Source organism: Haliotis rufescens, unplaced genomic scaffold (assembly GCF_023055435.1).
Source record: "Haliotis rufescens isolate VD_foot unplaced genomic scaffold, xgHalRufe1.0.p SCAF_4, whole genome shotgun sequence".
Classification (NCBI taxonomy): domain Eukaryota; kingdom Metazoa; phylum Mollusca; class Gastropoda; order Lepetellida; family Haliotidae; genus Haliotis; species Haliotis rufescens.
In genome coordinates, this window is record NW_025964112.1 from 42,466,700 (window position 1) to 42,491,982 (window position 25,283).

General features: G+C 37.7%; 1 protein-coding gene across 13 annotated transcripts in view; it reads left to right on the plus strand.

Annotated features, from left to right (window-relative positions):
- Positions 1-25,283, plus strand: part of LOC124135983 (PTB domain-containing engulfment adapter protein 1-like) — an 83,714-nt gene that overhangs the window by 37,603 nt on the left and 20,828 nt on the right. For 8 of the 13 annotated variants that reach the window (XM_048382059.1, XM_048382050.1, XM_048382062.1 and 5 more), the window contains exons 2-3: positions 20,681-20,835; positions 24,821-24,885. In XM_048382059.1, coding sequence (XP_048238016.1) covers positions 20,826-20,835; positions 24,821-24,885 — 75 coding nt within the window. In that variant the 5' untranslated portion in view covers positions 20,681-20,825. Of the gene's footprint in view, positions 1-5,285; positions 8,479-19,767; positions 20,894-24,820; positions 24,886-25,283 lie in introns of those variants that run through there. The other 5 variants (XM_048382054.1, XM_048382048.1, XM_048382055.1 and 2 more) reach the window with 3 other exon arrangements.

Below are 25,283 nucleotides of genomic sequence, written 5' to 3' on the forward strand. Positions count from 1 at the left end.
TGTTGAAAGCGGTGTTAAACCCGACTCACTCACTCACTGAATCCATAAGCACCCAATCCCTATTCCTGTGTCAGTCATGAAGGAAGGTCTTTAATTATTTATTTTCCTAGCAATTCTAGACAATGAAATACAGTTGTCAAGGAAACATACATGGCATTTGATTTGATCTATTTCATTATTTGAACATGTGATGAGTTGATGTGGAATTTCCCTTTGGGGATTCCTTAAACTGTTCCCTGAGCAAAATATGGTGGTCGAAAGAGGCGACCAAATAGAACAGGTGGTCACGTTCGGCAACTTGTTGTTTATGCAGCATCGTAATTTGACAGTGTGGATCACTGCTGATGATATCAATCATTGGATTGTCTGGTCCGGACTCGATTATTGCAGACTGACGTCTATTGCTGGAATATTGCCAAGTGTTAACAGGTTCACTTCAGATTCCCATGGTCTAATGCATAATGATACAGCCCGGCCAAGTCAGACACGATGTACTTCATCACATAGATGCTGGGTGATGTAAATGGTTTAGGCATCGCAAATGTCAGGGATAGGTGTTGAGTTGTTTGTGTAATTGTTTGAGAAAATATCACTGCTAGAGATAGAAAGGTCACATGTATGTCTAGCAGTCAGCAATGACAGGGACTGGTTAATCTCCCAGAATAGGTCTGTGAAGTCCCTGACCAATTACCCTTACTGGTTGGCACTGAATCCTGGCAATTATGGTGGAGTTCGGAAATAGCGTTTGTTTTTTAACACCTACATGTGCAGGTACTACTGATGGCTGTAATATAGAGAAAATATTTAACTAACTTTGGGCCTTAAATTGAGGATAAAATGTAAGTTTTTTTGCGTTGCCAATTAGCATGATAAGTATAATGAAATCATTAAACCAGGACAAGTGTTTCTGTATTTTCTGACATATTTTTTTCCGTTTTTCTATTTTTAGATTTGTTTATATTTTTACAAAATATCCATGGAAATTGAAATTGAAAATATTGTACAAGGGTGTATTTCTGGAATTGTTTCAAATTGACGGAGGGCCTTTTACAGACTGTTCTTAACTTGAAATCAAACTTGTAACTAAGTTATACTATTGACATGTACTTAATTCTTTCAGAATGACTTCACATGAATTTTAGCTATGTTTTGGCATACAGTGGACCGAGTTCACCTGTACAGTGCTGTTCCAGTGAAATTGTCTAGATAAATGAATCTCTTGATTAACAAATTATGGGTACAAAAACTGTCCCATTTTATATGTGGCAGGGCATGGCGTTATCTCAGAGATGACATCCTTACTTTGTCAGCTTGCTGATGGGCTTATCCTCTTTGGTCATGTGGACAAGGTGTTTGACCTCGGGATAGAAGATATGTGGTTCGAATCCCATCACGGGAATCAGATATTTTATGCCAGCTGCATTGGCAACCAACATGGCATTGTGTATGTTCATATTAAATTTGAACAATATGTTTCAGTATCCTAGTAATACAAACAATAAATACTAGATACATAATGTATGGTAAATAAGTGGGTAGGGTTTTACACCGCTTTTAGCAATATTCCAGCAATATCACAGCGGGGCACCCCACAGGCTTCACACATTGTACCCATGTGGGGAATCAAACCCGGACCAAGTCGTGTCAAGCAAACGCTGTAACCACAAGGCTACCCGACAACCCACGTGATGAAATAATGTACAGTAAACTACGGTTATAACGAACTCAAAGGGACTACTATTTTTAGTTCGTTATAACCGTAGTTAGTTATAAGCATATATACAGCATAACTACAGCAAATAGTCGGGACTAAAAAGTAAGTTTGTTATATCTGTCAGTTCGCTATAAGCGTGTTCGTTATAACCGTAGTTAACTGTATATGAATTTTAACACTGGTATCACACATGCTGGCACGTTCTATGTAGGCATAAGTTGTTATTGCGAGTACAAACCCATCTGTTGCACGCAGATCAAGTATTGTCTGCACTGTCTCCATAATTGCAACTGTAAAGGCTTTTATTCATCAGTGAGCAGTGAGCACATGATGGTTGTTTAGAAGGTATTTCTAGCTAGACATGTTGGTTTCAAGCCAGCAATCAATACTATCTGTCTAAGAAGGGGCCGAGGTGTCTTTGAACCTTTGTTGCAGCACGCCTTGTCTTCAAGATGTATGTTTTATTGTGATAAAGTCTTCGGTCTCCAGGTCTTGGAGAAAATTTCCTGCCGACATACAGGCTCTGAAGCACCGGATGTGTGCAGAGAGTATAGGACTGATTTCTTTTGTCACATCTTGGTAATTAGGTGGAATATTGTGGGAGTCTTTACTTACTTACTCACAACCTTGAGGCCATCATGACTGATCACCTACTAGGATAGATCTTAAGCAACCCATGCTTGTCGTAAAAGGCGACTATGCTTGTCGTAAGAGGCGACTGACGGGCAGGATCGGGTGGTCAGGCTCGCTGACTTGGTAGATGTATTTCATCGTATCCCAATTATGTGGATCACTGCTCATGATGTCAATCACTGGATTGTCTGGTCCAGACTCGATTATTTAAAGACCGCCGACATATAGCTGGAATATTGCAGAGAGTGGCGTTAAACAACAAACAAACAAACATCCATGCAATTATACTCTATTAGGACCATTAACATTAAAGCTTCCATAACTTATAAAATAAACACCTTAAATAGTTCCAATGACTATGGCAGTTATTTTGTTTAGAAAATTGTCCAAACTAGTTCGAACTGAATCTCTTTATTGAATTTGAGCCTTTGACGAGCATAATACATATTTATAATTTCTAATAAATGATATTTTGCAATATGGAAACATGCAAGGTTAATAATCACTTTAACCAACAAACAAACAAACAAACACTTACTTGTCCTTGTGGTTTGTGTGGTTTAATGCCGTACTCAGCAATATTCAAGCTATATGACGGCGGTCTGTAAGTAATCGAGTCTGGACCAGAATATCCAGTGATTGACACCATGAGCATTGTTCTATGCAATTAGGATACAATAACATGCAATAACACCAAATCACTGAGCCTTATTACTCAATCCATTTAGGCACCAATTCCAATATCTGTAGGTTGCTGGGGACCTATGTTGTTGCCCAGAATCTCTGCAGGTTGTATCTGAATGAGGATCAAGTGGTTATATTGTGTAACCTGGTTGATTGTTTGTCATCATGGCTCAAATGGCATTGATTGCTCATGCTATCAACCACTTGTTTGCATCATTTAGAAGCTGTGGGGATACAGATTGAATATTGCCAGCTGATAACACAAAATATGAAGGGCATTGAGGGTTATGAAATGATGGATTTTATCAGTAAAATATTAAATATTCACATTTTGGTGGTTTTCATGATAACACGCTACTTTTGCAATTTTATATCCTTCGGGAGTGTCATGAACAAAATTGACAAACACCTTGAAAATGATTGCATCTTCTTTTGTATGCAAGGAGACAAATTCCACCCCATATGAGAAATGATTGACACTCATGCCAAGGAGGTCTACCCAATCATACTCTTCTGTGACTCATAGTACAGCTGTTCCTGGCATGGTGATAATACTGGCTAGTGTCACAGCATATGCTCGTCTTGGGGAGTGGACATATTGACTCAGCCACTGCATAAACATCACTGACTCGCAGAACATCGTCAAGGGGTGATTTTGACTGCAAAATCAGAAAGCATGTGTAAAGATGGTTGACGGTAATGAAGGGGACACCATAATAAATTTGAGTGAGTGAGTGAGTGAGTTGGGATTTTAATTTGAAGTTGGAGATCAGCTTACTGTTTCAAAAAGGCCAGGTGGTAGACTTTTACCACTTCAGTGAAATCAAACATCATGTTGAAGGCAAACAAGAATCATTGGTATGAATCTGCAATTCGAACACATTACCTGCACATCCTAGCATGGCTAAGGGAGGCAACCATTGTTTTCAAACCCTGAACTGACAATATTTACATAAGCTATAGGACAATTTTATCTTCCCTGAAAGTTGATGTAACTGAGCAGCTTGGCTGCTGACTGCTGACTAAATGAAACTTTTGTCAAGCTACAAGATTAAATGTACAATATTAATCATGTAACAAAGCTTTTGTTATTTATGAAAACAATAAACGTCAAACATTTATCTGTATGAGTGACTGAGTATGGTTTTATGCCACTTTTAGCAATATTCCAGCAATATCACTGTGGGGACACCAGAAATGGGCTTCACACATAGTACTCCTGTGGGGAATTGAACCCGCGTCTACAGCATGACAAGTGAATGCTTTAACTACTAGGCTACCCCTCTGCCCGTATCTGCATGATCTCATCTTGACGATGGTGTCATGTTCCATGACATTATTGTTACATCACTGAAAATTAAAGTGTTTTTTACATGTGTCACCAGTGCCAAGAAAAAGTTCACTTATGAATCTTGTTATTGCAGTACTGCACAGTATTATATATAACAAAAATGTTCATGTATGCTACAATCCTCAGGTCATCAGGGATTCATGTCTAGACTTGGACAGTGGCCAATATTCACCAATATTGGAAAAATGTCACTTAAAATTTTTCAAACTTGGATATAAACTTTCCCACTCTAGATTAATGCTGATACAATTATCATGTGAAGGTGAACTTCAGTGCAAAGGATGTACAACAAAAACTAGGTACTTTTTGTAATGTAAATTCTGCTAGGAGTGAAGTTTATTTAGAGCTTAGAAATACATACTTTTCACATCCTTTTCTCCTTATAAACATGCTGCTTATTCCTGCACCATGACTAAGGGATTGCTGCATTTAATTTGATCAAAACCAATCTAGATTATGAAAAGAGGGAAGTCTGGCTATCTATATTCCACAGAATTATTTTTTTTTGAAATGTGAAATGTATTGTATAACAGACTTCTAAGACTATGTGGTAGTCTACATCCAGGTCAGAATTGATAAACCATGTATCACTAAATATCAATAGCAGTGCAATATACTTACATGGATAGAAGATATACTTTAGTAAACACTATAGACCAGGCATCACATATAGCGTTACGGTACGTATCACCCACTGACTACAATATGATATGTTTGTATACCAGTAGGTAAACACCGATGAAAGCCACTATAACATGTCTTAGTAAGGACATTGGCTGTAGGCTTCAGTGAGTTGGGCTAAAATTAGAAGCGGTGCGACTGTATTTGCAATAGGTTCAGAGACAACGTGGCTTGTACCCTGACACGGTGTCTCAGAACTCACACATATTTTAGAATTAAGTGCGTCTGTTTTGGAATTAACAGCTAATTAAGTGGACTTGGGACATTGGAGGATATTGTGAATGGTTGCTTGTCTTGATGTGGAGGTATTTCAGTTACTGGACATCCGTGAAGGTCAGAGGTTATGTTACACTCCGGTCAGCTGAATAACCTGTTTTACTGACATGACAGGTCTGTTTTCAAACTGACCACTGTTATCTGCACTGATGGCCACTGACAGACACACCTTTAACGAGCTACCCAGGACCCCAGGTAACTTTGCATCGGGAAAGTGATTTACTGGTTCGTTGGAGGTAAAAATAACCAAGCTCATTAGTGCAGTGAATTTGTGCCAAGGACTTAGAAGCTTTTTTCAGAACTTTGTTGTTTCAAAGTTTGACAAGGACACATGGACAGATGTGTATGCATCCATAGAAGATTAAACAGATTAGGTTCTTCAGTGCATAGGAAACATCTCTCATGAACTTTCCTGTCACCATATGGTCATATGATCTGTTCCACTGGGGTAGTGGTTCCAGGAAAGGAAATATTTCACCGAGGACATTGTTGTGAATTTATCAATGTTACCAGTACCCTGCCTACATGAAGAGTTGCTGATGCAGGGTAGATAGAAAAGCAGTCTACCTTCCATATCACAGCTGTTTCTGAGTCTATGCTGGGATGACACACCTCCAAAGGTTCACGGACATAAGAGGATTCTGTGGAAGATAGGAAGTTTATTGCCAACTTTGAATAATTCATTCAGGCTTCCAACTTTCATAGTCTCAACGGGAGTATTTATGAATCATTTTGCAGATTGTGACTTAAGAATGGTTAATTTTGAAGTCAAGTCATCCACTCATAATATCTGACAGTATCGATTTATTGGTTCTGAAATAACCAACAATACCAACACGTGAAGATTATTTAGACTTAATCTAAGTCTGTATTTCTTAGAAGTTGCTGTTGATTGGCTGAAGCACTGGTTGTAAGAGGAGATACGGTTTGGTGTAACTTCAGTTATCTCCCAATAGGATATTAAGCTGACATTTATTCCCATCAGAGTCAAAACGATACTGTTGTTGTCACTCAAATTGCTTCATTTCACTTGTGATCAAATTCTTCATTGGGTAAAGGCTTATGAAGTGCCCTTTAGTGCAACTAGTTTTATGTTAGTCTGTTGTGGGTCTTTAACATTTTGACATTATTTTCTCAACACATTTATATTCACATGAGTGAGGTAATGTCGTTTGGATGACAAATGTCCCAAGGATGTAAAGAATGCGCTCTACATATCTGATGCTTATTCAGTTTGTACTGGAGCTAGTTCCTGTTCTGTCAATGTGGACACTGCTTCAGCAGATTACAGAGGGGCATTGTGCAACATTGTTTTGCAGTGCAAAATGATATTTATTCTCTGTGATGTGTAGTTCTATTTTCTGTGATAACACAGGTTATGAATGTGTGATAATTCACAAAGGCAACATCTATAGCTATTGACACTGCTGGTTAATTTGTGTCTGTGTATATGCATCTTAGTTGAGGGGTTGAACGCAGAGTGAATTTGCATTAAGAAGTTTGTGGTTTTTAAAGGCATGTGTAAGTGTTTTGAAAAGTGATTCTTCGAAGACTCAGTACAGTAACTTAATGTACACAGTGGAAGGAACACATCATCAGTGCTGTGAAAGAAGAAACTGTTGACTACCACATTGAGGAGGTAGTGACTTGCCTGAGATTGAGTTACAGGTTGTTTTCCTAGAAACTAATTGTGTGAAATAACACTGTTACACGCATGTTGGACTGATGCAGGGATATAAATAAGCCGATGCCAATTTGCGTCATGTTAAAGGTATCCTGAAAGGTAGAATTTGAAACTTTTAGCGTATTTTCTTATGTGATTCAGGGAATAGACTCTCCAGTCTATTTTCTGTCACATGTAGGGATCTTTGCGAGACAGTGACTGAACACTGTGTTCACCCATCCATGAAACTGTCAGTCTTGTGAATTATAGGCGACGGAGCACAAGTCTCTATCGATACAGATAGATAGGACCACTCAGTACCTTCCTGTCTGATAGGTGTTGTTGCACTTGACTTCAGACATCAAGAGACCACAAAGTGCTTCTACAGAATCTCTGAAGAAGGCCTCCAAGCGCAACAGAAAAAATACATCAAAGTTTTCTGAAATATAAGGCAACTTTTTGATAGGTTTATTAGATGTTTGATTTCAATGTCAACCTTTGGTCATTTCGATGACATCTTTACTGTTTCTGAAAGATCTATCTGACAGAATTGATCAAACAATCAATGAAGATATGTTTGTTGTTTGAAAAGAAGCGGAAATTGAGGGGAATGAAGAATAGTCATAGAGAGTTTTAAGCCACACTGGAACCTCCCCAGGAAATAGTTTTCTTGTTCACCTCGAATTTGGCCAAGGTTGATACCAGAAGCGGTAAGAGTAATATGTTTCACAGGATTGTGTTGTAACTTAACAGGCGATGGATCAATATCATGTTATTGCCCAATAGTGTCTTCCTTTCACCTCTGTGCAGACAACTAGAAACTGAAGAAAAAGTGATGATGATACTGACCAACTGGGACAAAGTGACACTTTAAATTGCAGCATTATTCATGACTGCCTTCTGATTGTAGAAAGTCGAGATAGTTTTATTAGTCTTGACGGAGGCTTCGGGAATATGCTGGAATGCATTGATTGAGAACAGTTGAGAAAACAGTGCATCATTTGTGCAGAGTTTGTTTTAAGCTGTGAGCCTTTGGTGAAGTACCAGGAACTAGTTCAAGTTGGGATTTTCATGATTTTTTTTACCATCTGTGGATTGATGGAAAATTTGTAGAATCGTTCTTGACAGAATTTTGAACAGCTGAGGGAATATCTGTCTAAGGCAAGCAAACAGAAATGTTATGAAAAGAGAATCGACACTGTGAAAAAAGAAAGAAGAAAAAACAAAATTTCATTGGAGAAGGAGTCTGTTGAAATTTTGCCAGAAGAGGAATTGTCAGGTTCGAATTGCCAAGTGCTTAGAAGATTTGTTTTGTGCAATATTGAAGAATCTGGGCATGCCGGAAGGGCAAAAAGTGAAATTCTGTAATTGGATGGAAATAATTTCTTGTTGATGCAGTCAAGACGTGATGTGGAAATTAATTTGAGCCAAGATCCCAAGGAGATGGAGTGAAAATGTGAAATTCTTGTTTTTAAGGTATTATGAAGTCCGTATTATTATGTAGGCCAGCCTAGTGTGCAGGCACTAGCATCTGGGCTGGGGAATCGGTTAAATCACAATTTCAAAGTTGATATTAATGGAATTGTACTTTTGGGTTTTAAAGGATTGTAAAACATGTAAAGTTTACTATACTAATTGAATATTATCATATAACTTTATTGTTTATGTCATTCAGAAGATAATTAAACAATTATTGCTAAAGTAATAGGAACTTGATAAGGCTAAGCATAGATCTAAATTTAATAATTAATTTGTGAAAAACATGATTATCAGCTTTGTTAATCAAATTAATAGTCAAAATAATGTATGGTAGAAACGTGGTGTGAATAAAAATGTCATAATGAAACTGAATACAATTTAATACCTTTTTTCTCACATTAATAAAAAAATGTATAAAAAAGAAATTCCTTTAAAACTAATCTTGTACTTTTGATAAATAGGAAAGAATATAAACAATATAAAAACATAATCGTCAAACAGCAAGCAACCAACAACACTGTTCCTGCATGGTGACTAGAAAACTGTTGATGCTGTGCATCAGGTGATGAGGAGTAGTGTGCTGTACAGAAAGTCTGTGGTATCTGTGGTTTGGTCAATATGTAGGTGGTGGGCACGGGTGGCCCAGTCGCCTAAGGCTCCGCAATTCGCTGTGCAGAGTTGCGTCCCTTGGGCATGCCAGAAACCTATGATTGTGGGTTCAAATCCCGGTTTGCCTAGATTATGTTTCTAGGTTTGTCAGCACCACACCGTGCCCCTGGGTTTCACCAAAATGGTAAACGTCTGAGACTTGCATCACTTCAAGCTTTCCTCCCACATTAAGCTGGCAAGCCGCGATATAACTGGAATACTGTTAAAAGCGTCATTAAACCCAACTCACTCACTCAATATCTGGGCTACATATAAAGTCTAGATTACTTGCTTTGGTCCTAGAAATATTTTTATCCGGCTAGTGTAACAAACATGCCATCATCAAGATGTGATAAAAATACTGAAGAAAAAAATTAGGGATCCTGAAAAAAATTTGGGGGGTGGATGGGTTGATACTTTTTGTAGTGAAGACTGAGGACAGGATTTTATAAAAGTGTCCCCCCCTCCAAATATTTATGATCCCTAACTTTTTATGTTCAATATATATTTTTCTTGACTTGACAACATTACTTGATAATCATATTTGCAAGATCTCGTTTTGAAAAGTATTAGGCTCAATGTATATCGGTTGAAATGGGAACATGCAAATATTCTTATGTAAACACGAATTTGATGAGATTAGAATGCTGTAACCTAGTCTTAATCACTGTATTGATGTCTTACGATCCTGGTTACATATAACACATTACTGCTTCTATAAGATAGTTATGGCAATAACCAAATTGGACCTGCGTGGCGTTGGAGTCTGGCAAATATAATTGATGCCAATTTCTTGTGGCTAGGTTGGGTCAGCTTTGCAGCTATTATGGATCTGTATTTGAGCTGTGAAAGTTAATTACCATGATTACCCTACGCTGCGATCTTTGACCTACTTTGCCAGTTTCCACAAGTTAGTTAATGTTCTTAGCGTAAACACTGGGGGAGCTAATTGTTTACCACCACATCGCTGGGTCCCGGAGCTGGTGGGAGGGAAACAGACCTCACAACATTTGCATACCCCTATGAATTCTTTAGTGATACTTCACAGGAAAGAGAGCTGAATTGGTGCCATTACTTATTCTGGAAATAGCTGAAGTCATGAACTTCAAGGGTGCTTTCTCAGTCTTTGAACCTTGTTACATGAAGATCTCAGATTTGTGTGATCGCAGACTTTGTGTTTTTCTTTGACAGTGAATGAATTCTTTTGAGTGAATAAGACTTCAAGTAGGTAATAGAAGTGAGAAGTGACAAAGTTATCTCCCTTGGTATAGTCCTTGCTGTCCAGGTTTTGATCGTGTGTTTCTAAATACATTTTTAATCTTTCAGAGGATATTTTTCCTTGAATGGAGCATGGGACCTTTCATTGTAGACCAACCAGCTCTTTGTTTCTTTATTCCAAATATCTATATTTTAAGTTTGTCCAGTCAGACAGTATTCTTTTTAATATGTAATTGTTAAAAAAGGGAATTGTTTTGGTGTGAATAGGTTTTAAGACATAATTACCATGGTACAAAAAAAAAGATTATATTTATTTATATAAAACAAGAAAATAAAGAAGTTTAGTTTGACGATGAGACTTGATAATATTTTAATTATGTTTTTTCAGAGGATATTTTTCCATTTTGTTTCGCAGGCCAGATTATCTATTTAGGCAAATTCCAGGATCTTTTATTAATGGCATAAAGTGATTCCCTCCACTAAATTTCAACAGTTACCAATTCCATTTTAGGGACATCCTAATATAGTAATCCTTTGATGATACATGTATGTCATATAGTAAGTACTCCCGAAAATATTGGTCAAGTGATGAGCTATTATCAGAAACTACACTAAAGCATGAATCTAGTCCAATATGTTCATATTTCACGAAGTATTGTCAGAAACAAATATAACCAGATCTGAAGTGTATGGCACAAACATCACAATTGCCCTGAGTGAGAGCGCCACTTTCTTCTGGTAGAGAGACCCACAACCCCCTTGAGATTGTTCATTTGTCTGAGGTCATAATCAATATTCAATATGACTGGAGCTCTGGGGAGATATTTGTCTTGGAACAGTTAGCATCTGTGGACGTGATGTTATCACACATACTGCACCGCAAGATCTCCATGAAATGGGGAGGCTTCAAAAGCCATCCATTCACCCAAATTACGAAGCATGACAAAACTGAATTTAATGCTTTGCTGGTAACGCTGTTGGCTCAAAGATGGCCAGCTGGGTGGTGGTGAACAGTCTTATTCACTGAATTGTCATTCTTCATGATTGAAATTTAGGATTGAAAATCATGATTTTTTCCATCGAAATATTTTTAATATTTGAGCTTAGAGATTTTAATTTGAAAGAGGTTGATCAGGATGAAAAAATGATTATTTTGGTTGTGCTTGTTTCCTCTGGAGGAAACTCCTCATCATTGATTGTCATCTTGTTTTGAGGGAAACTCTGGTACCTCATTTATAGGGCTGGGTATTTGTGATTTGTGTACCAGTTGTATGAGCCAATGTATGATATGTATGATGTCTTGCAATGATGTGCAAGAAGTTTGTGTAGATATGAACTTTACAAGAGGACCGTGACTGAGAACGTGAGTTCCTGTGATGTGATATGTGAACCTATTAAAACTCCCCAAATTGTTAGAGATTTAATATGTCAAATGTAGAGTAGCTACAAGGGTCATGAACAAATGAAACAACATATGAATTAAGTACAAGAAATAGAAAATTGGAAGAAGAAAAATATGATGATTTTCATCAGAAAATAGATCGAGGATAAAAATGGTTCCATTATGAGTATTGTGAAGTTTCATAGTCTCTGTGTCCAACAATATTCTAGAATACACAATCTGTAGATTGTAGATACTCTTTTCTTATTATGTTGCGAGGGGGCACAGGTGGCCCAGTCATCTAAAGTGTGCAGAGTTGCATCCCTTTGGCACACCAGGAACCTTTGATTGTAGATTCGAATACCGATTTGCCCCGATTACTAGGTTTGTTACCCATCCATGTGCTCATGCGTTTCACCAAATTTGTAAATTTCTGAGACCTGCATGACTACGAATTTCCCCCAACTTTATGCATGATATAACAGAAATAATGTTCAAAGTGGTGTTAAACCAAACTAGCTCACTCCTATCAATCAACTTTTCAATAGACTGAATAGCACTGGGGACCAATTCTGCCCTACAATTCCCATTGTCATAGTCCTGGCATTGCTTACAGAAATTCTGCACTACAATCATTGTTATTTATTTGTTACTGTACATGTGAAAATTCCTGTCGTTTGAACAAAAATATGAATGCCACTAGTGTCCGGGCTTCAACTGATCCCCTTATGACCAGTTATTTGTTATGTATCACTTTGTTGACTGATTAGCTGCTTGCATGTTTGGACATTGGTGGATGACTCATTACCCCACTCCCCCTTGTATTTACAAAGCAAAGACATAACTACATGTACCTTGAATGTTTTAATTCCTCATGTAAAATTGTCAGTAACACTTGCCTTCAACAAGGATGGCTGTTTTGTTTAATTACTTTGCGTACAGTTACAGCAAACAAGCATTTCACAAATGTGAAATAAAATTAAGATTTTGAGGACTATCTTATTATTTACTGCTTAGTCTGTAACTAATTATTTGGTAAATTAATAAAATTTCAAAGGAGGTCAGCATAGGAAGCAAGTTAGTCCTTTGAGTTTAATAAGTTTTCTTTGATCATCCAACCTTGTTATTCCATTGCCCTATTCCAGAATGTAGTCACACCCCAACTGTTATGTCTACTGGACCAACAATGTTTTTCCGCATTATTTTCAGATTTTAGTTACAGCCTATTGAGTCTTATGAATGTTTACTAGAAGTGCCCGGGTTCAGTGACATGGTTCATTGCATGTTATTGTACCTGGATGTTGGACATTGCTCATCTCAATCACTGGTTTGTCTGGTCCTGACTTGATTAATAACATACCTTAATTAATATAGCAAAGTTCAGTGTCAAACAACAAACGAACAGTTCTATCCCAAAATTTTTTACTTGACTCTATCTGGCTTGAAACTAGGGGTTAAGACCACAGAGTTTAATGTTAATGCTGCAGTATTAGTGAGAGATATTTTATTTGTAGGACTGGCATCAATTTCAATACCAATTTACATTTGAAATGTCCTTGATTTCGAGTTAATTTTTGTCTTATACTGCCCAATATATTTATAATCAGAATGTTTATTCTGATGTATTCCTCTGCATGAAGACCTGGTGGCACCTCCACATGATCAGTGTCGAGACTTCTCAGTTTAGATATGAGTTAATGAAGCGTTCAGACCATTCTGATTTCTGTATCTTTAAAATGAAAATACAGCGTTAGAAATTGGCACTATTCCTGTACTTACCAAACTGCCCAATAGTAAAGGTATCCTAAGGACTAGTAGAAATTGGCCCATTTTAAGGGTTTTGCTATGTGTTAAAAATTATCATTATAAAGACTAGTGGACAAAAACTGCTAGTTTCTAACCCTGAAAATATAACATCCAGTTCCGAATGTATCTAATTCAAGGCCATTATATCCTTGTATGCTTGTGGATATGTTATATCCCCTGTTGTTTCTTGGTGCCATGGCGTCTACACCCAAATAGGACTTCCATCAAAGGAATATATGTGGTGAGTGTCTTTCCTTTTGTAAAAATCAAAATTTCTGAATCACTGTGGTAAAGAAATGATGCCTTGTTGTATTAGGAAGCGGGCATATCAGGAAACCATTAATCCTTCAAAGTTCGCTCCTATGGAGGTATCGTCAGATCTTCATGCAGAGTGGTATTGCATCAGAATAAAAGATCTGATTTTAATGAGATTGCTTTTGGGTTCTTTAGAGCATCAGACTTGTTTTGAAACCCCTGGGCAGGGGCAGGTAACTCTAAGCCCTCTTCAGTGTCACACTATTTTCATCCATGGGTAAGCAGAGGAAGTTACATCACTTTGATTTCCTGAACATCCTTTGTAGTTGAATTATGTTAACCATATTATTCTACGATTCATTGTGAAATCCATATTTTGTTTTCGATTCAATTCTTTTTGCAATTCAGTACTGATTGATTTTATCATCATAAAGAGAAAAAGGTTAAAATTGGGGATAATGAGAATACAATACTAATCAATAACATTTGTGGTTTTTAAATCCCTTTAAATCAAGTATTTCATCCCTCATTTTGCCCAGGTTGGATTGTTCTACACAGAGTCTTATTTGGAATAATTGACTGAGAGGAAGATATCGATTTTGCATTTAATACATCATACCTCATTTTCATCGCCTCGAGTCCAAGGTTGTAAACCCCGAAAAAATTAATTGAAGGTCGAGAATGGACGAGGTTGTTAATCAGAAGTTTGGGGAACTATTGACAAGAGAAGGGGAAATTTATGAGCATTGAATCTCAGGATTTCCGGACTATTTCCTATGTGGAAACAAGGCATGGCCTTTGTGGAGACACTCCTTGATCATGCCATTAAGTTGGCTGGACTTTTTATGTGGAGAAGCGGTCACAGCATTGATTGAGTTAATTTGGTTTTGCAATGGGGAATGGCTTTTACTTGTTCGGGGCTCCATGCAGGGATTAATGTCATAGTTGTCATGGATGTGGGGTTGAGTTTTAATCAGGAACTTTTGTTTTGCTGGAACGTCAATTTCTGTTATTTGTGGTTAATTTACTGAGTGACTGAATCAAGTTACAAGTTCGCAAGGTCTTGATAATGCTATGATTATTGATGGGTTTTTTTAGGTGTAGAAAATACAGGCAAGTCAGCAGGTCTTGAGTTTCACAAAAATAGTTCCAGATGAGCAAATGATCTCTATAGATCTGCGCCCATTTGCACAAAGCAATGTTAGCACTATGACTATTGTAAGTCTATGTTAAGTCAGGGAGTTATGATGGTCTTAGCGCTAAGGTTGCTTTGTGTAAGTAAGCCCTGATATATCCTTGTTCCACAGTGGGATCTTAGGTTAAGACTATTGTGAGTCTATGCAAGAGTTATGATAGTTGTTGCAGTACGATCATTTGTATGGAAGAAGAAGAGGACTTTACCACTGTTGAATAAGTTAGATATAGATATATGTGTCTCCTTTGAAACGGGTGACAGGTTAGGAATGTATTCAAGTTATATATCAATGTTCATTGAAAGTTGGTTAGAAAAAATCACAACTCTTCAACCCTGTGTAAGCCCCCTAATTCTAGGTACAAAAAGTTGAATTATACACAGCAATATATGGTTACGGTTTACCTTTAGGATTTGTTTGTTTGTTGTTTAACGCTTCATTCAGCAATATTACTTTTCATAATCTGTTATATCAGCTTCAAGGTCAGATGGCAATGGTTAAAGTGTTCACTTGTCACACCGAAGCTCTGGGTCACAATACATTCCCCACATGGGTAAAATGTGTGAAGCCCATTTCCGATGTCCCCTGCCATGATATTGTGGGAATATTGATAAAATCGCCGTAAACCCCAACTCACACACTACACTCACCCTAGGTCAGTTAAATGAATCTATTTTACAGATGAGCCTTATGCCTTAAATCTAAGTTTTTCTTCTTTTTTTTGGTTATAATAGTAATACTTTGAGGAAAATAACACGATTACTCTGTGTTGCAAAATATTATCATGAATTCATATGAATATATGAATGGCTGAGGTCAACCCAAATCCATTTTGGCCTTATCTTGGACATTGGCCAAGAAAATCCCTAGATCAAGAAGTCTATCTTTCAGAGCTAGTGCATTTATAATATTACATATTCTTTTGTTGATATTCAATCTAAAATTTTATCTCAAAACTTGATTAAAAGGTCAGGGGTGAGATTGTCTCAGGATGAATAGTGTTCATTTTGTATGTCAAACATTACGAATGCTTGGTCTAATTAGATTTTCATGAGTATTGATTTTCCTGTCTGAAGAGAGACAGTTTAGTTAAAGACCCAACAGTTATGTGCTCCGTATACAGCTGACTGTGAGGTTTATGACCGTTTATTCCCTAGAGGGTATAATGTAGTGTTATCTAACGCTGTGTAATATTACACACCTGACTGGTAACTAATACACTGTAGAATAAGTCTCACGACTCTTATCTCCGACTTCAGTCATAAAGAAAGACGTTTTGTTAATTCCCAGCTTACTAAAACATATTACTTACAGGTCAAAGGCAAATCCAGGTTGGACTGTATCTTATTTATAAGCTATTATCTTATTGGTTGTGTGATCAGTGTGTGTTTGTAACCAAGGTAATAAAAGCTTGCAGAATATACTACAAAGGTATATGTTCTCATATGAAATGATGAACTGTTTCTTCAGTCGGTAAGTCTTTTCCAGAATTTAGATGTACAAAGTTCTGATTCAAGATCTCTGTTGTTAAGTTGACAACATGGTACTAAACTTAGTGTCTGAAATAAATTTTATTCCCAACAACCTTTTTGAGCTGGTGACTAGTGAATGTAACCTCCCATCTTGAAAGTTTTGCTTCAACTGAAACGTCATATTCGTATTCGTGATCAGGCTTTTTCTTTTCTCTCTTCTATTCTTCTTGCTCTTACTTTAAAATAGGGTAGCCTAGTGGTTAAAGCGTCCGCTCATCACGCCGAAGACCCGGGTTCGATCCCCGACATTGGTACAATGTGCGAAGCCTATTTCTGGCGTCCCCTGCTGTGATATTCCTGGAGTATTGCTAAAAGCGGCGTAAAACCATACTCAGTCAGTCAGTCAGACTTACTTTAAAATCATCATGTTTGGTCTGCTTTTCGTGATGTACCAATCAGATGCAAGCATTAATAGCTCTTAAAGTTCTGAAAGTTCACAGCAGGTAATATATATTACCATATTACCAGGCAATGTTTACATGACTCAGGGGGACGTCAGGTAGCCTAGTTGTTAAAGCGTTAGCTCAGCACGCCGAAGACCTGTGTTCGATTCCCCATATGGTTCCAATATGTGAAGCCCATTTCTGGTGTCCTCCACTGTGATATTGCTGGAATATTGCTAAAAGCAGCGTAAAACCAAACCCACTCACATACTTACAGTTATGATTTACAATAAGCTAAAAAGATTTTTTAATACAGTATCTTCACTGACTATCAAAATGAAAAGAATAATTAGGGCTAGATAATAGGGTTTTCTTGTAGACAGTCGGGCAGGTAGGAATAAATTTCACATATCCCGACAAAATTTTACAAGCCACAGGATTATGGGAAGACAGCTATTTTGGTCACTTACTCCACTGGTTACAGATTGTCATTGTCAGTGCACCAGCATCGACACAAAGTAATCTAAAATCTAAATTGATCATTTTATCTTTGGAATTGTCTATAAAATGACTAGATGGAGGGCGAGATTATCGTTACGATAGCAGCCAGTGCTTGTTGTTAGAGGGACTCTACAAATCAGGTGGCCAGACTTGGTGACTTGGTTGATTGTGTGTAATCATATGTCACTGGAGTGAGACATTGCTCACATCATGGAACACTGGAGTGTCTGGTCCAGACTTGATTCTTTACAGGCTGCCCTCATATAGATCACTAAAAAGAAAGTTGATTCCGTCGTGTCCATAGTTCATCTCAAGATAGCTTGTTGCTTTTGTTTAAAGTTTCGTGAAAGCAGGAAGTAGGTTCAGAGTGAGTGAGTGAGTGAATGAGTAAAAGTTTATCGTTAGACCAGTTGTTAGTCCAAGTGTGGTCAAAGTCATTCACCACTTTGTTAGTGAACTCAAATTACATGATGAGATCAATCTAGCTAATAATGACTACACTAATTGCCCAGATTGAAAGTTTGAAACAACACCAGGGATTTATATCGACCTGCTCAAGTATCAGTAAAAGTTCCCAAATTAAGAATGAAAAAGTTCCAATTTCATGTTGATACATATACTGTACAGTTGTAACTAATGTGTAATTCACCGACAACAGGACCAATAATGAAGAAAACGCTTTAATGTTTAGTTTTACATTTTTGCATCGAATGTAATGTTAATGTGCAAGGTGAATCTACATCCGAATATGAGAACATGAGAACTTATGAAAATCCCAATTTTGAACAAAATCACAATTGTTTCCTATTTTCTTGCCAAGGGCATTTATTTTAACTTTCTTTTTTAATGTATTGCTGAGGGCACTTAGTGTGGAATCCTATCTACAAACCCTCAGTTTCACATGAGGCAATAATCACAATACTGAGATCTGAACTATCACTAGGCATCAGAATGGAGCCTCTTTAGGATGTTCCGAAGCATGGTTATAGAAAATTTCTTCCCATAAGTTTACAATGTGATACTTATCATCACATAATTTATCATCACATGTCTAGTTTTCAAGGGACCCATGAAGATCCGGGGTAGAAGAGGTCTTTGGAAACACATACTTGCCGTAGAAGGAGACTATGCTTATCATAAGAGGTGAAAAATGGGATCGGGTGGTCAGACTTGCTGACTTGGTTGATGCATGTCATCACATCCCAATTGTGTGGATCGATGCTCATGATGTCAATCACTGGATTGTCTGGTCCAGACTCGATTATTTACAGACCGCTGTCATATATAGCTAGAATATTGCTGAGTGTGGCAAGCAAAAGTTTTCAATGTTTAAGCATTATGATTATTTCTCTTGTCAGCAGTGTTGTGTTTAGAAGGAAAGAAGACAAATATTTCTTATTATTATGAAATATTAAATAATAATAACAAAGTACATTACTTACAAAGTAAGACTACTGTTATTGTGGTCCACACATGATATATGACCATAGTGTTCTTTCACTGTGATGGATCCTGTTTGTATGCGGATCTGTCCCTGTACAGGAAACAGCCAACAACAGCTGTGGGATGTGGCATTTGCCTCAAGCGCTCTTTGACATTTGGTTACTTAAATTACTGTTTCATATTGCAAAACAAATATTGGGAATGACTTGTAACAGTATCACTGTCTCAGTGAATACCATAAATCTAAACATTCTGGTACTCTACACCAATAACAAAGTTAATGGTGAAATGCGAGTAAGAAAATCATACAAATATTTATCTATTTCTTTTGATATTACAACAAACAAACATAGCTTTCTTTAATGCTCAATATTAAGAAAGTCATAAAAATAATAATCTATTTGTGTTGATATAAACAAACATAATTTTCTTTAATGCTCAATATTAAGAAAATCATAAAAATAATTATCTATTTGTTTATATAATTTTCTTTAATGCTCAATATTAAGAAAATCATAAAAATAATTATCTATTTGTGTTGATATAACAACAAACAAACATACATTTTTTTAATGCTCAATATTAAGAAAATAATAAAAACAATTATCTATTTGTTTTTGGTATAACACCAAACAAACATGGCTTTCTTTAATGCTCAAAGAAAATCATAAATATTATTGTCTATTTGTGTTCATGTACAGAGTACTATGAACTGTAAGCCAAGCTGTGTGAGATGTGATCAGCTTTTGTAAATATGGGAACAGCATCAATTGTACTTGGTCTGCATAGTAATTAGAGAGCTTGGCCTATTGTAAGTGACATCAAGTTACCTCATGTGCATGGTAGAGAAGGGGCCTAACCTGGGGATATATGGACATTTATGCACTGTATTATCTACCTGTTATCAGCAAGATAGGCAGCTTATCAACCAGGCTTTAAGTGTCCATTTGCTGTCCTTTCAGAGCTGTGTCAACGTGGAATATCTTACATGCAATGGGACAGTGATTGACATATTTCGTGAACCTTTTTGGACTGTGAATAATTTTGGACATGATGTGGACTTTGACATTTCCCACCTGTTGATGGGCACAGACTGTTTGATTATCTGTGATCAAGGAGTGTATGGGACAGACTGTCCGAGTATTCTTTTGTTTCTGATGCAAATAGCTGCTTGATACTGACCTCGGAATATTAAATAATTAGATTCTGGTCTCTGTGTCTGTGTGCATGGGCTTGTATTGTGTATGTCAGCTTTGACAGGTCAGAAAAGTCTTGCCTGTCAAATGTGAATGTAGACTGTAGACAAGGAGGTCATTTGGAACAGAGATCAGAGTTTGGTCGAGATTACTCCTCCTACTTATTTTTAGAAAACTTAGATTACAGCATTGTGTTGTTACGATTTGATAAACGTAAACATTCATGAACTTTTTGAAAGTAAACAATTCTTCCAACACTTGAACTCTATGAATATATACCACAGATACCATTCCTGATAATTGTGTGTAAGTGCTTAGCTGTGACCTGTCCTGGACGATTTTATTTCTTTGTTGTTGATGGTCGTGTGATGCCTGTGCTAAGTGTATCGTGACTTAGATACTGTATTTATCAGTGATACATAGATGTGACTCACAGAGGAGAAGACAAAGTTCAATTATCCAGTATTTTGCCAAGGGATACCTGCTTGGCGAATGACGAGATCACAAGACATTATTACATTGGAAAAAACCAATTGATTGTACTATTGTTTATCCTGTGGTGAAAGAATTTCAAGATGGATGCTATCAAAGTTGCACGGGATTACTTTGTCAGTAGTCAGAGTAGTTTGCTTATTGAAAACAGGGAATTCGGACACAGGAAGTTCATCCATCTTGGAAACCAGAAGCCGAAGCAGTCGAGTGGTGCCAGGCTGTCCTCACCGACTACGGAGAAAAGTTCTCCCTTAAAAGAAAAGGAGTTCCCTATATTGACACCACAGACTAAGGGCATGAGGTCAGGTAGGTGGCGCTAGTTTAGTGTCAGACGAGTGAAGAGACATGGGCAGCAGAAGGAATGGTAGGCTTATTTTCACTGTTTTTCCTGCTGAATGTGTGCCCAGTTGTCTGAGGCATTGCTGTATGGGGTACACAGTTGCATCCCTTAGGCGTGCCAGGAAGCTATGATCATGTTTTCGAATCCTGGTTCTCCTTGATCGTGTTTTCGAATCCTGGTTCTCCTTGATCATGTTTCTAGGTTTGCCAGTGCCTTCCCTGTAGTTGGGGTTTCACCAAAGTGGTAAAGGTCTTAGACCTGCATCACTTCAGGCTTTCCCCCATCATCAAGCTGACATGCCATGATATAACTGAATTACTGTTCAAGCACTATTAAGCCCTTCTCACTCACTCCTTTTTCACATATCGCCAGCATACAATGCTTTTCATATGAGGCAACAAATCAGGATCAGGACCCACTTGCACAAAGTGATCTCAGCGCTAAGACTATTGTAAGTCCATGTTAAAGTATGGGAGTTACGATCATCTTAGCGCTAAGATCGCTTTGTGCAAGTGGGTCTAGGTGTTTACAATGTGTCATCTGTCTGATTATGTGTCATTGCACCCAGATAGTGTAAACTGTTGTTCAGTAAGGCAACTCCTTGGCTGGAATATTGCTGACAGTGGTGTAAAACAACATTCAGTCACTCACCCACTCCCCACACTGGTGGATAATTCCATGGGTGATGTGTGGAGGGTCAAATGTCGGTCTCCCACATCCCATAGCTGTTATCTGGTGGCTAGAATGGCTTCCCATAGAGCTGAAGGTTGGTGCTTCGATCCCCAGCCGTGTCATACCAAATGACATTAAAATATGCTACTTGTTGTTACCCTGCCTGGTACTTGGCATAAGGGGCTAAAACAAGGACAGTCAGTATACTGTGTCTGAGTGGGGTATTCATGTTAAACTGCGGCATGGTATCTCAGTGTGCTAGCACTATAAATCGGCATCAGTCCGGACTAGTACAAGCAGCCACACACACACATGTGCATGCACATCGCTATATAAGTGCAATAATCTTAAAACCTCATTTCACCTCACCTCACCTCAAAAAGTGGAACAGAGTATTGTTGGTTTGTTTTCCAACACCACACTCAGCAATATTCCAGCCATGACATTACAAGATGCCACTTGTTGTTACCCTGCCTGGCACTTGGCATAAGGGGCTAAAACAAGGACTGGTCAGCTTGGAGTCAGTATACTGTATCCAAGTGGGGTAGCCATACTAAACTTCGGCGTAGTATTTTTTGTGGGCTAGCACTATAAAACCGGTGTTAGTCCAGACTAGTAAAATAAGACACATACACACATGCATGCACGTCGCTATGTAAGTGCAATTGTCTTGTATGCAACATTAAACCCCATTTCACCTCATCACACCTCATCTCACCTCGCCTGTACCTGTTTATGATGAAGATTGGTTAGCTACAATGGATGGTAAGAGGGGATTTTTTAATTTCCCGTTTTGATCTGCGACCACACACGTGCAATTTGTAGATACAGTCGAACCTCGTTGTGTCGAAATCGAGGGAACCTGGGGAAAAGTTCGAAGTATCCAGGATTCAAGATATCAGGGGAATTTTAAGCCTAATTTGGATACTTCGGTCTCCAAACTGAGTTCAAGACAACAGGGAATTCATTCATTCATAAATATCATACATTAGGAATATTATTTGTATAATGTGAGCCTTTGGCAACATAATACATATATGTTTTTGTTCCTAATATATGATACATTTATGATACAGGTACTCATGAGGGTAATAATTTCTTATTAATGCCTATCAAACAAGTTAATAATTTCTTTACCATGTTATGTCATTCTTAAAACAGTGCATTCACTGAAGGAACAATGCATGAGTGAACCATCCCTTTTGTTATTTGGTGTCAAATTATTTGCAGCCATGTTTGCTAATAGAAGCAGTCCCACATTGAGGAAGCTTGTTAATGTTAGGCAATAGATTCTGGAGGAAGTAGGTATCTATTGACTGTCTGAAACCCTTGAAGTTCTGGGGTAGAATAGGTCTTCAGCAACCCATGCTTGTCGTAAAAGGCGACTATGCTTGTCGTAAGAGCCGACTAACGGGATCGGGTGGTCAGGCTCGCTGACTTTGTTGATGCATGTCATCGATCCCAATTGAGTGGATCGATGCTCATGATGTCAATCACTGGATTGTCTGGTCCAGACTCAATTATTTACAGACCGCCGTCATGTAGCTGGAATATTGCTGAGTGCAGCGTTAAACAAACAAACAAACAAATAAACTGTCCATGAATTTTTTTGAGACTACTGAGTAGCCCGAATTTTGCTTTCAGCATCATTTTAAGTCAATTTTAGTGTTATCATATGGTATTTTTGAGTTCACTAGCCCAAATACTAGACCCTGGAATCGAACTTGTAGCTAAAGCTGCAGACTACATCGACATATGGAGCCTACTGAAAGTAGTCCCTCCCAGTTTACCTCATTTGCAGATTTATTGGAATGTGATATCAAGTTTATCTTGTTGTTTTTTAACCTTGTGCTATATACTTTAATACAATGTCTGTTTACTCAATACACTAGTGATTAACAAGTTTAGGAAGGGGTTTCCAGATGTGTGGGGTGTTTCTGTACCCAAACCGGACTGCCAATCATTTGTCGCTATATGATCCATGGGGCAGGTCACTCAAACATTGTATTCATACACGGTTTCAAATTTTACTTCATTAAGGAGGTGGTCGGGTAGCCTAGTGGTTAAAGTGTTCGCTCGTCACGCCAAAGACCCGGGTTCCATTCCCGACATGGGTACAATGTGTGAAGCCCATTTCTGGTGTCCCCTGCCATGATATTGCTGGAATATTCCTAAAAGCGGCGCAAAACCATACTCACTCATTCACTTCATTAAGAGAAATTACATTTTTAAAATTTATTTCAAGAATATCATTATTTGATAAAGAGATTATTATCCTTGTGTTTCAGTATCATAAACATATATTAGAAATGAAAAATATGTATTGTATCCAAGATATTATTCCTAATAATATATATTTCAGATTCAGAAAAACACTCAGCTAACAAGTTGTAATATACTCACCACCTAAAGAAACGCGAACCATAAAACATAGAGAAGTATTTACTCTAAAGAGAGATGTTTCCAATGTGTTCAACATAATGACAAAAGTAACAATCAGTCAGGTGTTACTACAGTGTCTTTATTCTTATCACAATATGCTGCACGTAATTTTCAAACTTTACACGCTAATCCTGCACGAGACAAATAGTGTATCTCGAGTCATGGATCTATGGCGTCACATGTGATACGTTCATAAGCGTTGGTTCACACAACATACCAGTATGTTTGTTTGTGCATCGAACCAATCTAATATCTCCTGAATATGAGTAAATCTTCATATATTAACCAACATACATGTATGGTATTCACGTTTCTTTTGTCAGTGAGTATATATGATGATTACTACAGTTTCCATGTAGGAGTTGGATATTGGATATCAAATAAGATCGCACCTTCAGGATATTCATTAACAACGCCATCAACACCCAGTGTAGTAGAACCGACTGGTGTGGAAATGTGAAACCTGAAGACACATGGAAGAGAATGTGTCCGGTTTCATGGGGCAAGGTCATTCATTTCAAGATTTCATTTGCCAACCTGATTCTGAAATGGCTTTTATGATTATAGTATTTTGATCAATTTTCTGTTCTTCATCTGCCAGAAATGCAATTATACCAGGCCAAACCTTGTGAATACCTTAAGCAGATTATCTGTGTACTAATAAGCTACCCATGCCTGTATGGATAATTTGTAAACACAAAATGTCCTCGGCTTGAGATTTGTTGGCGCATACCGTATTTCCTCTATAAGACGCCTTGGCATAGTTTGGTCTCATACAGTACAAGTTAGTTTTGACTAGTGTGAAATTGGTAAATTATTGTTTTATGTATTGTGCAGGTAACAAACAGTGGATGCACCCCTCCGATGCCCTCCTGAAGGGCCATATCCTGTACAATGTCAAGGTGAGTGTTGGTGTCACACATGGGAACATTGTCCATGTCAATACTTTGAAATTATATGTATGTGGAAGCTTACCCTTGCCACCAGGCTAAAACTGGTGTACAACCCAACACACACTGACTGTATGACATTAGAGTAACCCGGTTAGACCAGGCAATTTTTTAGCCTAGGTGCTGTAAGGTACTTAAGTGTTCCCTGTATGGTACTTGAGTGTTCCCTGTATGCTGTATGGTACTTGATTGTTCCCTGTATGCTGTATGATACTTGAGTGTTCCCTGTATGGTGTATGGTACTCGAGTGTTCCCTGTATGCTGTATAGTACTTGAGTGTTCCCTGTATGCTGTATGGTACTTGATTGTTCCCTGTATGCTGTATGATACTTGAGTGTTCCCTGTATGCT